The sequence below is a fragment of the Patella vulgata genome, chromosome 4, assembly GCF_932274485.2.
Source record: "Patella vulgata chromosome 4, xgPatVulg1.2, whole genome shotgun sequence".
In the NCBI taxonomy this organism is placed as follows: Eukaryota; Metazoa; Mollusca; class Gastropoda; family Patellidae; genus Patella; species Patella vulgata.
Window position 1 is genome coordinate 59,542,124 of NC_065882.2, and position 14,629 is coordinate 59,556,752.

General features: G+C 35.6%; 1 protein-coding gene across 2 annotated transcripts in view; it reads right to left on the minus strand.

Moving 5' to 3' along the window:
• Positions 1 to 4,278: 4,278 nt before the first annotated feature.
• LOC126818868 (adipokinetic hormone/corazonin-related peptide receptor variant I) overlaps positions 4,279 to 14,629 on the minus strand; it is a 96,866-nt gene continuing 86,515 nt past the window's right edge. Inside the window, exons 4-7 of one of the 2 annotated variants that reach the window (XM_050546492.2) lie at positions 12,870 to 12,977; positions 11,536 to 11,599; positions 11,133 to 11,221; positions 4,279 to 8,107 (exon numbers count right to left, since the gene is read on the minus strand). In XM_050546492.2, the coding sequence (XP_050402449.1) occupies positions 7,986 to 8,107; positions 11,133 to 11,221; positions 11,536 to 11,599; positions 12,870 to 12,977 (383 nt within the window). In that variant the 3' untranslated portion in view covers positions 4,279 to 7,985. The remainder of the gene's footprint in view (positions 8,108 to 11,132; positions 11,222 to 11,535; positions 11,600 to 12,869; positions 12,978 to 14,629) is intronic. The other variant, XM_050546493.2, reaches the window with a different exon arrangement.

The following is a 14,629-nucleotide window of genomic DNA, read 5'->3' on the forward strand; positions in this document are numbered from 1 at the left end:
TTTCTTAGTCTGCCGTTCAAAATTTCGCGGCACATTTAGGAGGATCTTGTGGCACACCTGTGTTCCGCAGCACACTGGTTGAGAATCACTGCTCCAAGGTCTGGTCTTCCTCCCTAGGAGAATATGTCATATTTTTGAAGCTATTTTCAAAATTTATGTGTAGATCAGGTTGGCGGCTAAGATACTTGGATGCCTTAGTAATATCAGAATAAATTGACAATAATGTAGGGATCAAATGAAATGGGGTTTAGTGCTGCGACTGGGCTAATGAAGACGGCTAATAATGTAGGGAACTACATGTGTAGGACACAGTGCATCATTTTTGTCCTACGCCGACACAGGGGTGAAGGTTGTTGTTAGTCTTTCTCTCTCTTTCCCCTTTTGCATGGCGATGTAGATTCTTTCTTATCAAATTTCGAGGATTTGTGGTACTTGTTGCATATATGTTACTTATAGAACAATAAAATGTTAATTTTACTCCTTTTCAGGCCTCTTTTATACTGCCAACTCTGTCCTAACTACTTTTTTTACTTCATTTTATTTTTAGGAAATTGGCATAAAGCTCCAGATTTTACTTCATTTTATTTTTAGGAAATTTGCATAAAGCTTGCTTCATCACCACAAGGAGTGACATTTGTATGATATCTCTTAGGTTTGAGATGTTGGAAACATTGAAATATATCCAAATTGTAAACATTGTGTATTTTGTGACCCTTTTGTTAGAGAGGGGTGATCAAAGACCAAATATGGCATTTTTCAATCATCAAAGCCTTTTTTTTAAAACCATAATTCATATTTATTGAAAGTATTTTAGATTATATACACATATGTTAGTCAGGGATGGTAAAGTGTAGCTGTTAGACAGATTCCTTTGGAAATGTTAGTTCTTTAACTAAAGATTAGATGGATTCAGGCGGTGACATGTTTAGAGGGTAAGGATACATGTCCAGTGTAGATCTTCAATATTACAATCAATACAACTGATACAACTTTTCTGTTTTTATATTGCCAACAGTTTCTAAAACGATATTCCTTTTGAGTTTGGCTATCTGAAAAGTGGAAAATCATTGGTATTTTGAAAGATGCTGCATGAACACGGCGGGGTATCTGGTTCATAATGCAATCTAGAGAAAAGGTCAAAAGTCAAAAGTAGAAAATCTGAAGAAAACGGGAAAAATCTTATCTAAAAGCCTATGGTATTTTATGTTGAAAACCTATAACTTTATGCACTTATAACTGCAAAAACAGCAAACTTTTCAACTTAAAGTAGCCAAGTCTCTAACTCAATATCATCCAAAATCTTCGATATTGAAAACACGATTTATTTGTCGGTTTAAATCAACATTGATGTTGTGATCTTACCTGGAAAAGATGGCCTTCTGATATCCAATATTTATTACAAAATAAACATATTACAGTTGGTACACGATTCGTGTACCATAATGCGTTTCAGAGCTATTTGTATTAAGGGACTCGAAAAACGAGGCTAGGCATATTCCACAACGAATGTCAAACGGCGACGCTATATTCTTATCTGGAGAGCATGCCCAATAAATACTATCGGCGTAGACTGGAATAACCAGACGCTAGAGATTGGAATTCGATTGAGAATACTGGCGTATTTCGCCGAACCTAACTGGTTATAAATTACAGTAAAAACAGAAACGATTGAATGTAAATCAATTTATATACATTCATATTACATTATTGTATGCGTTGCCACCCATTTGTGTCAATTTCTAGGTCTAGCGACTTAGCTTCTTTAATCGTCATAATTCTATTTTCATGAATGGACTGTTTTTCTACTTTCTACTATTAACTTTTGACTTTCTGCCTTGTACTTTCTACTGTCAACGTTTTACTTTCCACTTGCTACTTCAGATTTTTTACTCACGATTTTCTAACTCAGATTTTATTTGTGGCTGATACTGGCCATGTAATTTTCGCCCTTTTCATAACCCGACGAAACAATATAACGACAGTATTAGTAAGAGCATACGGACAAAGTAGACTTGGATATTGGTTTGTTGTCGTAACGTGGTGTTATCATCGCCTTAGTACGGTAGGCCTCATTACATCGTACAGGAATAGATGAAATAGATGAAAGAACTAGATTTTAACGTCTACTTTTCTACACCAGACGGACTAATGAACATGTGATCATGCGGAAGCTGATTACATAAATATAAATAAAGCCGGCACAAAAGAGATATATGTTGATAAGTTCATGTTTGCATACAAAAGTAAATTATATTTGATATATTATTCAACTAATCTCGAAATACAACAGTAGAACAAACGCTATTTAGCTGGCTTAATTCTTCAATAAGAAGTAGTATCGGTGATCCGAGTTTTCTTGGTTTTTGGCTTGTTAATTTATACGCAGTCGTGTCTAACATTACTGATACCAATGTATTGACTCAAAAGTTTTAGGACTTGAAACATTGAAAATATCTGCGTATTTTCAAACATCTGGGCATCGATTCTATTAGTTAGGACGGCAAATTTTAATTAGATAATGCTAAAGTCGAACCATACATTAGTCCCGAAATTACCCCATTTCTCTCTCTCCCTGACACCACTTTTCATTCGAAGATTTAAGATAGCTAACTAGATTTTGTTCTACTGCTGTATTTCATTATGTTGAGGAAACAAATAATAAATCAATATACATTTCTTTTGTTTATATTTATTTATTCAGTGTACTGTATAATCCCGTCTTCATGAATCCGGCTGGTGCTGAAAAGTAGAACTTAAACTTCAGTTCTTCCATTCATTCATTACGTAATGAGACCTACAATAGTGCTGGCAAAATTATATATTTCTGTGTTTTACCCCTTTTGTATGACGATCTTTGTTGACTTTTTGGTGTAGAATCGAAGAAAAAGGGTTTGAATGTACATTGTCTGTCAGGTTATGTTGAATATTCATGATTTTGGGGCGGAAAGATACCAAGTTGGTACGACGGGATGTTGCATGTTTTCTATGATGTACCTCGTACCTGCTTTTGAGCAAGAGGCTGACACGCTCTTCCATCTGTTTTCGAAAGCGTTCTACTCAAAGAAAATTTTAGAAAAAGTTAGAGCCGGTCTAAGAGATGAAAATTAACATTAAAGTCAATGGGTCATCTGTTGTCATCCAGTTACACAGGAAGGAACTATTGCTGTTGGACAGTATGGCGGTTCAGCCGACTGAATGATTAAAATATAATAAAATATCAGGACCTACACAACCGTTTATTAATATTGATAGTGCAATGAATATAAATATGTATAACATGTTTTTAAAAATAAATTTGATACTGCTTTATAATATGTATTATTCTTATAAATGTTGAAATTGTTCTTTTCTGTGTGATTGCTTTCTCTTTTCAGATCTGGTGAGAGTCATCCACAACAAGAAAAACTTTCTACATGTATATGATTTTAAACGCAAAAGTGAACTGTTACCGAGGACTAGAAATTTCTATGTTTTTGATATTACTGTGAAAATTTAGCTATCAATCAACTGGGCCTCCTGTTTTAACTTGGTTTTATTATGGCAAAGGGAGATGTGCAAGTTTTAATTGGTTTTGTTATGGCAAAGGGAGATGTACAAGTTTTAATTGAAAATTAAAGTTTTTGATTTGTAAATAATCCACATGTCCAGCTATGTGTTTTTACTGTGAGAATTTCGCGGATTCCGTTTTCACACGGAGCTTTTTGTTCTCCGCATTAATGATATCAACCAGCTGGACCTCCAATTTTAACTTGATTTTATTATGGCAAAGGGAGATAACCCGCCCTCTCCTCTCACGACAGCGAATTTTAAAACTTTTTTTTTTTAAAGTGTATTTTGATATCCAAGAACTTTCTTTTTTATGTTTTACAAATTCGCTGGCGTGGTTTCTATTCCCAGCTTGTACGTGACAAGGATTATGGTCGCCTGTTTAATCTAAAGACCCCTGGGCGCACGCGAATTAATGAAAACTATTGAACCATATGTTACCCTCGAAATGACCTAGTTTGTGTCGAGTGGACGTTAAGCAGGTAAGTAGTAGGGGTTGTACGTCCGCTTCCACATTGAGTGATATAGCAGACAAGCGTTTCCTAAGAAACTCGCCGGAGAAGCTACATAAAGGGCTTAGTCCAGCTAGGGCCAATCTGTAAATTAATGTCTATTTTTAAGGTCAATGCCAACAGCAGTAAGTCGAAATTTATGACACCTTCTGCTTAAATTTTCGAAACACAGATTTATTCTGTAGAGCTTGTTCAATCACTATTTGAAATAAAACACAAACACAATTCAATACTTTATTTTGACCTAAATCAGTTTAACTTGCCAAAGTTTAACTAGTTAAAGTATTTACATATATTATTTATAGTAACACAGTATGCATGTAACAAACTAAAATAATCTGAAAAACCAAATTTCATTGCCGATTATAAGGGTAATCTACAGCAGTACTTAAAGATGTATTATATGAGTTTAATCTGCTTATTGCAGATTTTTATTCTGCCTTCAACCGTTGTACAAGTTATTAAATAAACATTTATAAACATGACTAGAACAGCGCCGCCATTTCAAATTAGTGCCATATTGCTACGATAGTAAACAATGAACGCTACATTTTATGAAAACTTCAAATACGCATAACTTCTCACAAATTTTCAATTTAAGTTGAAAATGATATGATGATTAATTTCAGGGGACCATATCACCATTGTTCCCGTAATACTATATTTGGTAAATTAAATAGTCCCCTGCTAGAATATACAACTACATATACATAGAACACATAATGCGTATCTATGGAGGGGCCTATAATGCATTTTGCGGAAATCCACTCGTTTCACGAACCGTGGATCGATGTCGGTTACCATACACATTTGATTTTGTTTTTGGTTTTTTTCCAGAATGACAATAATGGTAATATTTTCGTTTTGGCAAGAATGGCTACATACATTAAATGCTAGGTTCCCACGATCACGATTCGCTCTACGATTGAAATTGTGGTTTTAATAATGTAGTAATCGTAGTGATCCTATCGGGTCTTATTATTGAGGTTAGTCGTACCAATCGCGTTGGTCTCATCGAAACATATCCGAACACATCTGCACGTACCAGTTCGTGGACTCTATAGGGACAATCGTATCCTAACGCATCGCACGACAGTGGGAACCAAGCATAATGAAAATCACTGAGTATTATATGACGGATTTGGTTAGATTTCACATTGATCCATTATACAAATTATGATAACATGTGAAATATGATAACATATTATTATGAAATATGATAACATATTATTATGAAATATGATAACAAATGATATTTATATGTCAGTTATAATGATAAATGATAATTGGTCCTATTGCAAACATTAACACATAGCTACTGTTTTAACTGTTATTATTTTATTCTGTGAATTAAAATTTAACTCGGGGTCTCTTTAGAGATTCTGAATATAGACACAGTCTTATTTAGAACTTCCATGATTTGCGATAAATTAGATTGGATATCATTTTATAACACTTTCTCGACAGAACAGTAATTTTTTTAAAAAATAAAATGGATTTAACATCATCATTTACTCTGATATGTCCTAAGGGATTTTGTTTATCTCCCCGATTTTTCAATCATTTATCACAGATATAAATTCAAACTAGTACTACGAGAAATAACAAAAACAGTGTAATGGTGATACATGTTTTCAATAATGATATCTATGAACGTGTTATTGTCACTATGGATTCATTGGTCCCGAGGAATGAAAAATTTGAACAGCATTTCATCAGACTTTGAATTAACAGCCATGGCCCACGTTATTCTATTTTCTAACAATAGATAGATGTCGATGACAAATGACCGAATTAACATCTAAAATACTTCCCGGTCAAGCGCCGTATTTCATTAAAGTTTTGTTCATGACGTCACTGCTATTTTTCAGCCTGGGCGCCATATTAAAAGTTCTTTTTAGGCTCATATTTACGAAAGTGGATTAGTGCTAATCTCTGATTTTTTCAACAGTCGAATTCTTTTTATAAACTCCGCGATTAACCTAATCATTGTTCGAGAATACCATGAGATATTCTGGAACGTTGACCTATACTTAATCTTTGACTAAATCACTCCAATAATTAGTAATTTCGGGGGGGGGGGGTAGTTTAAGGAAGGATTAAGTGAATGGATATACCATTACGATGAATTGAATTTTACAGAAATTATTATTTTTCATTGATTTCAGACATATTTCATATATGTTGTGCTTTGATAGCAACAAATTCAGATCACTGTAAATTTTGTTTTAAAAGATTTATAAGCTATTATAATTCTTCTCTATAATATGTAAAATTATAATAATAAACCGGATAAATAAATAAAGAATATTAAAAGTTTATATAAAATTGGCAAAACAGATCTTAATCTGACAGACGTTTTCATTGTAGCTCCCTCTCCCTCCATTAGAAGAAATTGTCATTAGAAAAGACAGGGCATACCCCACAGTTTCCGAGCCTGATGTAAAATTGATATTATTCCTGCGTTTCAATTGCGGGAGGAAATGAAATGAAATGGGGTTTAACGTCCTACTGTTTTGCTCCTAAACTGGGCTAATGCAGACGGGCATACGCCATACAGTGTGCTATGAGGGAAATTTTGCCCAGGCAGCGGCACCACGGCCTACTCTTATATCGAATTCCAACTGCCAGGGGATCTTTTACGTGCACGCCAATGTGTACACGGGACCTCGGTTTTCGTCCCATCCGAACGACCAGACAGCTGTCCTTGTCAGACCCTCCGTCCTGCATAACTGACAAGGGGAAACCACGTAATGGGTGCGTTTTAGATCACAAGGTCTGTCGTACGGTGTAAGGAGTAGGGTGGCCCATCCGACCTAGTGGATTTTCATTGGGACCTCGGGTTACCTTTCATTGATGAAGACCCTTTTGCGAGAGCGAATTATTGAAATGGAATTAAACCATACGTTAGTCCCGAAATGACCTAGTTTGTGTCAAGTGGAATTAAAGCCCACTTATCTCTCGCTCTCTCTTTTATTTTCTATTGTATTTGAAGAACAGGGTTGAATGTCGCAAGTGTGACTTTGATATCAGCTACATAAATTCATTGTTCGAATACATGTACTAAATAAATCCATACCCTATTTACTTGGCTTTCTTTTCCACTGCACCCTCGTTCTTCCCAGCACCCCCATTACTTTGCGGACGCCCGAGAGGACGATGTTCAGAAACTTGATTTTCTAATCTAGTTGTTCCTGTAATTGGGCCCCTTTTAGCAATGATAAAAACATATTTAATCACTGATTAAATTATATCAATGATGTTTTATTCATAATCAAAGTTTTAAAATGAATTTTAATCGCTGATTAAGAGAGTTTCTATCTGGTCAAAGATTAGCTAATCTGACTTTTGAGAACTTAATAAACCACTAACCTCTAACTAGCTAGTTGCTGATTAGTCCTAATCACAGATTAATTTAAACACTGTTCGAAAATATGGCCAGGGCATTATTTAGGTCAGGGATATCGCTTGAACTGTACCACCTGTATTTTTCTTCTAATATTTAGTCCTAGTCGCTTCCATCATTATCTATCGTTTGTCGATATGGAAAGATCTGGACTATCCCCTTTAATCTTACAAACTGGCAGTTCAATATTTTAGAAAGCTGTTGTTGACACATTTCCTTCTTTAATTTTCCGCAAAGAATTACATTTCCGAAACGAGAAGTAGACAAAATATTAGACTAGCTAGTAATTAGGAGTTCAAATGAGACAGCTTGAACCAGACACTTACTCTTTATGAATCTAACGGCAAGGTTGTATTTGTCAAAATGGCACCATAATTAAGAGTTAAGATGTTGGTCCATCTTCTATAAATTTGCAATAACTCGCTTAGCTAGAAATACACCAGCTGGATATCCAGACGCTTTTCAATTTTTCCCTCAATTTATCTCTTGTATTGCAACATCAACCGAACCCTGATTTAATCTCAGATATAGCAATCTTGATCTCGTCTTCGGGGATTATTCGCTGAATGAATTTTACTCAGCTTCCACATAACATAGGCACTCCATTTTTTTGCTTCTCGACGAAACGTTGCCGTAAACATGCCTGAAATATAGAAAGGTTTATACAATAGCTGACTAACAATTAATGTGAAAATTGTGTTCTAGCTGTTCTATTAAACGGCCAAGGGATGGGGGGATAGAATGTCCCAGGTTCGATTTCCGGAAATACATTTGCAAATTTGAGGCAACTATCTGAGCTTAGGACGGCCCCGCATTATCCACGGAAATATGATTGAAGCCTTCAAACGATCAATAAAATTAAATGAATTCAAAAGACTTTAAACGATCTATTCATAATAGAAAAACGACTTGTTCCGCACAAAACGTAGCCTTGCATACATATAAAGAAAATTGATTGAACAATGAGTTCAGGTACCAGCTTAACCAAAAACCTAATTTCTGTGCAGTATAAATTCCACCCAAGCGGGTTAAGGGTTATTTATATAGTTTCTGGGACCGGGACCAAATTTAGATACGTTTGACGTTTTCTGAAACTATTACACTATAGGGCAGTGGTTCCCTTAATGTTCAATTGAATGTATAATTCGTGTGGGTAACTCTAGATTGCCTGTGTTGTGTATGAGACTACACGATGTGCATCTCGGCCAATGAAACTTAAAGCTGCCCCGTGGTTCCTTTAAGTCAATTAAATGCAACGTTCGTCTATTTTTCGTTATTAACCAACATTGTTGTTTGGAAATTGCAATGTCAGTATTATTAGAATATTTATATGATTTACCACTACCATACTGTGTAGACAGGAAAAGCGAGAATAATCCAAGACATGAAATTGACTATTAAATATTTTTTTTTGTCATGATTTATCTGCTGTGGGCAATTTCCTCGCATGTACATAATTCCCTGTTTCCTCCAATTAACAGCTACGTTTTCATTTGGTCGCGTTAAGAGTTCCGTTCTCAGAATCGTTCCAGGCCGCGATACAATTCAAGATGATGTTTTTGCTGCTGCACTGCCTCAACTTAAAGGAGCTAAATCATTATTTGGGACCAAGAAACGCAGATAATGATATGAAAGTATATAAACTGATTAACGTTCAATCGTTCCGTTTTTATTCTAATTTCAAATCATTTATGTTCGGCGAAATACGCCAAAAATCGCAATTGAATGGCAATCCCTAGCGTCTGGTTATTCTGGTCTACATCAACAGTATTTTCTGCGCATGCTCTGCAGATAAGAATATGGCGTCACTGTTTGACATGACTTGTGGAATACGTCTAGGCCCGTTCTTCGAATTCCTTGTTAGAAATGGCGCTGAAACGCATTATGGTACACGATTCGTGTACCAATGGTAAAATGTTTATTTTGTCTTAAATATTGGATATCAGAAGGCCATCTTTTCCCGGTAAGATCACAACATAAATGTTGATTTAAACCGACAAATAAATCGTGTTTTCAATATCGAAGATTTTGGATGATATTGAGTTAGAGACTTAGCTACTTTAAGTTGAAAAGCTAGGCCCGTTCTTCGAATTCCTTGTTAGAAATGGCGCTGAAACGCATTATGGTACACGATTCGTGTACCAATGGTAAAATGTTTATTTTGTCTTAAATATTGGATATCAGAAGCCCATCTTTTCCCGGTAAGATCACAACATCAATATTGATTTAAATTGACAAATAATTCGTGTTTTCAATGTCGAACACTTTGGATGATATTGCGTTAGAAACTTAGCTACTTTAATTTAAAACAAGATAGTTCGTGTCAGATGTACCATTAGAATTGATGATGTCGAACGGATGTTTTTCCTTCTCTAAAAGACAAGTTATCACAAAGAAAGGAAATATAAATGCTGTCAGTTTGAAAGTGTCTCATATTCTATATAATGCTCTGGTAATAACACACCTTAGTGTAATTACTAGTTAATTAAAATCGAACAGGTGGAGTCACCACACGGTCAATTTATCATATATCTTAACAGAAACAGTTAAGACCAACACACAGTTTAGCTTCAGTTACATTCCAGCCCTGGGACAAATAGGTCAGAAGTACTGGTCAAGGTAAGCTGACTCGGAAAAACGTCTGGGTGAGCACAACCCTTTCCTACCTTAAAATTGTCCAACATACGCGATGTCATCAAATCATTTACTCCTCTTCGACTAGTTAAAAGCTAGCACAGTTTCACAAAGTGCAGGGAAAGAAAGGAAACGAGTAGGGATGTTTTGGTCATTTTCCAAATTCAATTGTTCTTTCACATGCAGGTTAGTGGCGGCACGGTTAGACCTCGGTTGAGTCCGAACAATTACTAATTTAGGGGAGCAAATTTCGTGATTTGCGATTAAAACATTATGAAATTAGATAGGAATGGACTGGAGTTTAAAATCTCACCAACCTGATGTCTCGGTCATTTGGACTAAGATATGGCAAATATATTTCTATGGTTACGTGGGCAATGTCGGGGAAGGATAGGGGTGGGCGGGGGTCAACAAAATGGCTAATGCTCTGGAAGATGCATCCCGAAGGTGTGGTCGGTCTTGCCACAATTCTATTGTTACATTATTGCCGACATCGGCGAATCTTTAGTTGAAGCCATCGTTAGCTTCCATTTTGACTATTTACACAGTCACATATTTTTCTGATGTCGTGATGTTTTTTCCATGGAACTGAGTTGTAAGAGCGCTAATGCAGACGGCTAATAGTTAAACCGAGTTGTGGAAAGTTAACCATGGGCAACAGGCTTCGAGTTGTAAGAGGAGCCCAGGTTGACCATTTTCAGTTGAAGCCAGTTGCCGAACTGCCAGTTGCTCTCAGTTGTAAGCCCGATATAGCCCCACTTAAAGAGTTGTTATAGCTACCAAAATGTGTATTATTCTGATGTAGCAGCATTGTATTTTTTCGGGACCAGTAATTTGGGGCGACAACTGTTCTCTGCTGCCTGGGCACTTGAAGGTTATAAACACCGGACACAATTTCATTTTCTTTGAAAACACTGCTTATTGTCGAAAAGTATGTCAAATGTGCATTGTTTTGTGTTTTTCATATAGTTGGTGGGGCGAGATACAACTGCAAAGGTCGCTACAGGCAGCATAAATATACGTACAGATCTTACCATAGACTATAGGGTCCATACACGCATTAGATACAGCAAACAAAAATAAACCTCGTTGTACTTTAGGATCTACTTTAGAGGCTGCGTCTCTGGAAAATAAGAAAATTATAGGAAATTACTAATCCTGGTATAATTAGGTATAATGTAGTTATTATAGGGATTATTGTACATCGACAGGAACATGCTATCTTCCTGAATATTTAACAGGCCTGTACAAGAAAGGTTCCTTTTCTTATTTACGTTATAATTTGATACATATCAAATATCACTGCGATAGTATGGTTTTAACAGAAATATTTTTCGGATTGCGTAACGATTAATGCATCTTGTCAAAACAGAAACAATGTCGTATCTGAGCAAATACGTCGTCGTCAGGATTGTTATTCAACTTATTGAAACCTACCTATCAAACCACCATAATGCAGCCATAAAAAAATAAGGCGTCCAACATAATATAAATACACTAACTGAAAAAGAAGTAAATATATTGTATTGAGCCAGGAATTCAAAGTTTACATAAGTGTTAAAATATTTCCATAATAGGAAATAATCTACAGTCACGATATTAATGTTAGGTATTATGTATGGGCTCACAGTGGCTATTAATCTGAGTGCCAAGACCAAATCAATAGTGGTGACTGATTCCATATATTTAGCAGGATTCAATAATCATATTGATCGAAATACTAATGATACATGTATTTCAACTACCAAAAGTATACTAACACGTTTGCCATTTGTCGGGCGTTTTTCTGGCTTCAAATGTTATATAAATTATTATTTAGACATTTATTTATATGGCCAGCCTATAATCAACTCGGTGGGTTGGATGGCCGAATGGTTAGCACGTGCACGCTGTATCATAAGGCCTGTCATTGAGTCAATTCCGTGGTTTCGATTTTAAGGTTTACGTGACAAGGAGTAGGGTCGCCTGTCCAACCTCGTGGGTTTTCTCCGGGTCATTCGGTTTCCTCCCACTGCCAAAGACCCCTGCGCGCGAGCGAATTATTGAAATAAAAATGAACCATGTCTTAGTCCCGAAATGGCATAGTTTGTGTCGAGTGGGCGTTAAACCCCATCTCCCTCTATAATCAACTCTATAGATCGTCGGATCGCTTAGATATTGAGTGGATTAGACGAAAACAGCCATATCTGCGTTAATCGAAACTTCATTTGTTATCCTGTCTGACAATCGAGGACATGAACAGTCAGTGGGGTCCTGTCTGCAAACAATCGGAGATAATGTATGGGTATTTCTTGTCCAAACTTTAAACTTCACTGAGTATAATGAAATTGGACTGAAATTATCAATATTTTATTTTTCATTATCTATTATTGAAATAGTACAACGGCTAGCTTTTTCTCTAAATCTTGCTTAACGCATCTTTAACGTGTTGGGTTTGTTTGTTTGTTTGTTAATAAGAAATGTTTTATTTTCTCCGAAGAGATGATCCATTTATCAATAGCGGATTAAATAATTGTTAAAATGAAATTACGGACATTAGTCTCTATGTAGCCTATCTGTGTTCCGTGTTTGGCTTATACACAGCTAACAGTAATTTTGTATTTATTCTTATCTGCCGTTCATTAAGGTATTTTATAACTTTTTTTGTGCCATTGTGAAAGTCTCTTCCAGTCATTTTGATTTTGGATTATCTTGGTTTATGTTGGGCAGTTGACGCTGTCTCTCTGTTAGACTCGACGACAAGGCTTTTAAATGTAAACAATATAACTTACCTATCACTAACGTCATTTTAAGTGTTCTTATTTTTGCTTTCCCAATCTTTCCAGCCGATGAACATCGTATTGTACCACGACTTCCTCGGGAACCTCTTAATACTGGAACTTGGAAAATGAAATATTGAAAGTACACACGAAAAAAAAGTACCTTTCGCATTAGAGGTTTGAAAAAATGAACAATAGAATAACAATTTTTCATTAGTAGTGTGAGGCTAAATCCCTGTTTTGAATTCATTGTTCTGTTGACTAAGACCTATAGGTTTTTTTTAAATTGCAGGTGTATCTTATCATCGGAATGAAGTGGCCGTAGGATGGTTGTCAACTGCAAAACTATTAATAATTTTTTACAATAAAAAATGGAAATTATAAAGAATCCCGCACGGATCTTTTTTATATCAAATATATCAAGCTGATAAGTTTTTAAAACCAGTGGTTACCATTCAAAATACGCCCACACTTTACAAGAGATGGACAGAAAACAAGCTAAAAAAACAATGATTTTACGTATAATCGAGAACAAGCTAAAGAAAAAAATGCGATTTGACATATGCGCGAATATTGACATAATATTGGATATAAACATAAATTCAAACTCAACCACTATTAAGGTGTAACGGTGATATATTTCAACGGTTTTTTTAAATCGGGTAAAAATTGTGACCTCTAGAGGGTCCACAAGCTAAGAAAACGTGATTTTTCGGACAGTCAAGGGTCATTAACCAGAAAGTTACGGTCCGATATGCGCCAATATCTACAAGAACATACATTTCAAGTTCCATCAAAATCGGATGAAAATTGTGAGCTCTGACTCGTCAGGGGCCATAATTTGTGAAGTTAGGTTCGATACATGCCAGTTTCGTCAAAATCATATTACAATTGTGTCCTGTAGATTGTCCGTAAACAAATGTGAACGGACAGACAGGGGCGACGACAATATACGTCCACATGAAAATGTGGGCGTATAAAAGATGCAGCGTTCTTTTTTATATAATCAACTAGTGTGGATATACATATTATGCAACAGACGAATGTGAGATTTTGTTAATAAATTTTCAAACAAATGGAGAAGATATGTCCATCGAAATTGAAGTTTTAAAGGCCATCAAGCAGTCATGTGACCTTTTTGTCATTAATCTAACCCAAAACGCACTATTACGTTAGCACACTACACAATCATGCATGATTTGCATAGAAGGGTACCGCTGCCAATATTAAATGCTCTGCGACAATGTTGTTTCCATCGATAATATGTAAAAAGTGCAATGTACAAAGTCCTAATACCAATAATGATAAAGTAAAAATACCTCTAACATATAGTCAATGGAAAAGGCATTGTAGCAGAGCATTAATATTGGCAGCGATACCCTTCTACAGATTTGTTAAAAGTGGTCAATAACAAAAACAAAACATATGGCACTTTATATATATATACCTCATCCTTTTTATCGAACTTTACTAGAACTGTGACATATTGAGGAAAGGGCTAATTTTTATTTTTGACCATTTTAACAACAATTCACGCTTGACATCCACCCTAGCCATATGCGGCACATCGTGGTCTAACTTGGAGCGGTAAATGCATGTCTTTAGTATGAAATGATTTTTTAAACCTCATTTTGTGATCCATCCCCTCTACTGTATGGATATAAGATCTCCTTGTCATTAATAGTTCAGAATAATTAGGTTTATGTTTCATAAAATATTTGAGAAAATGTTGTTTTTTTAATTTCTGGCATCAATTTTCCTGGTAGTTAACA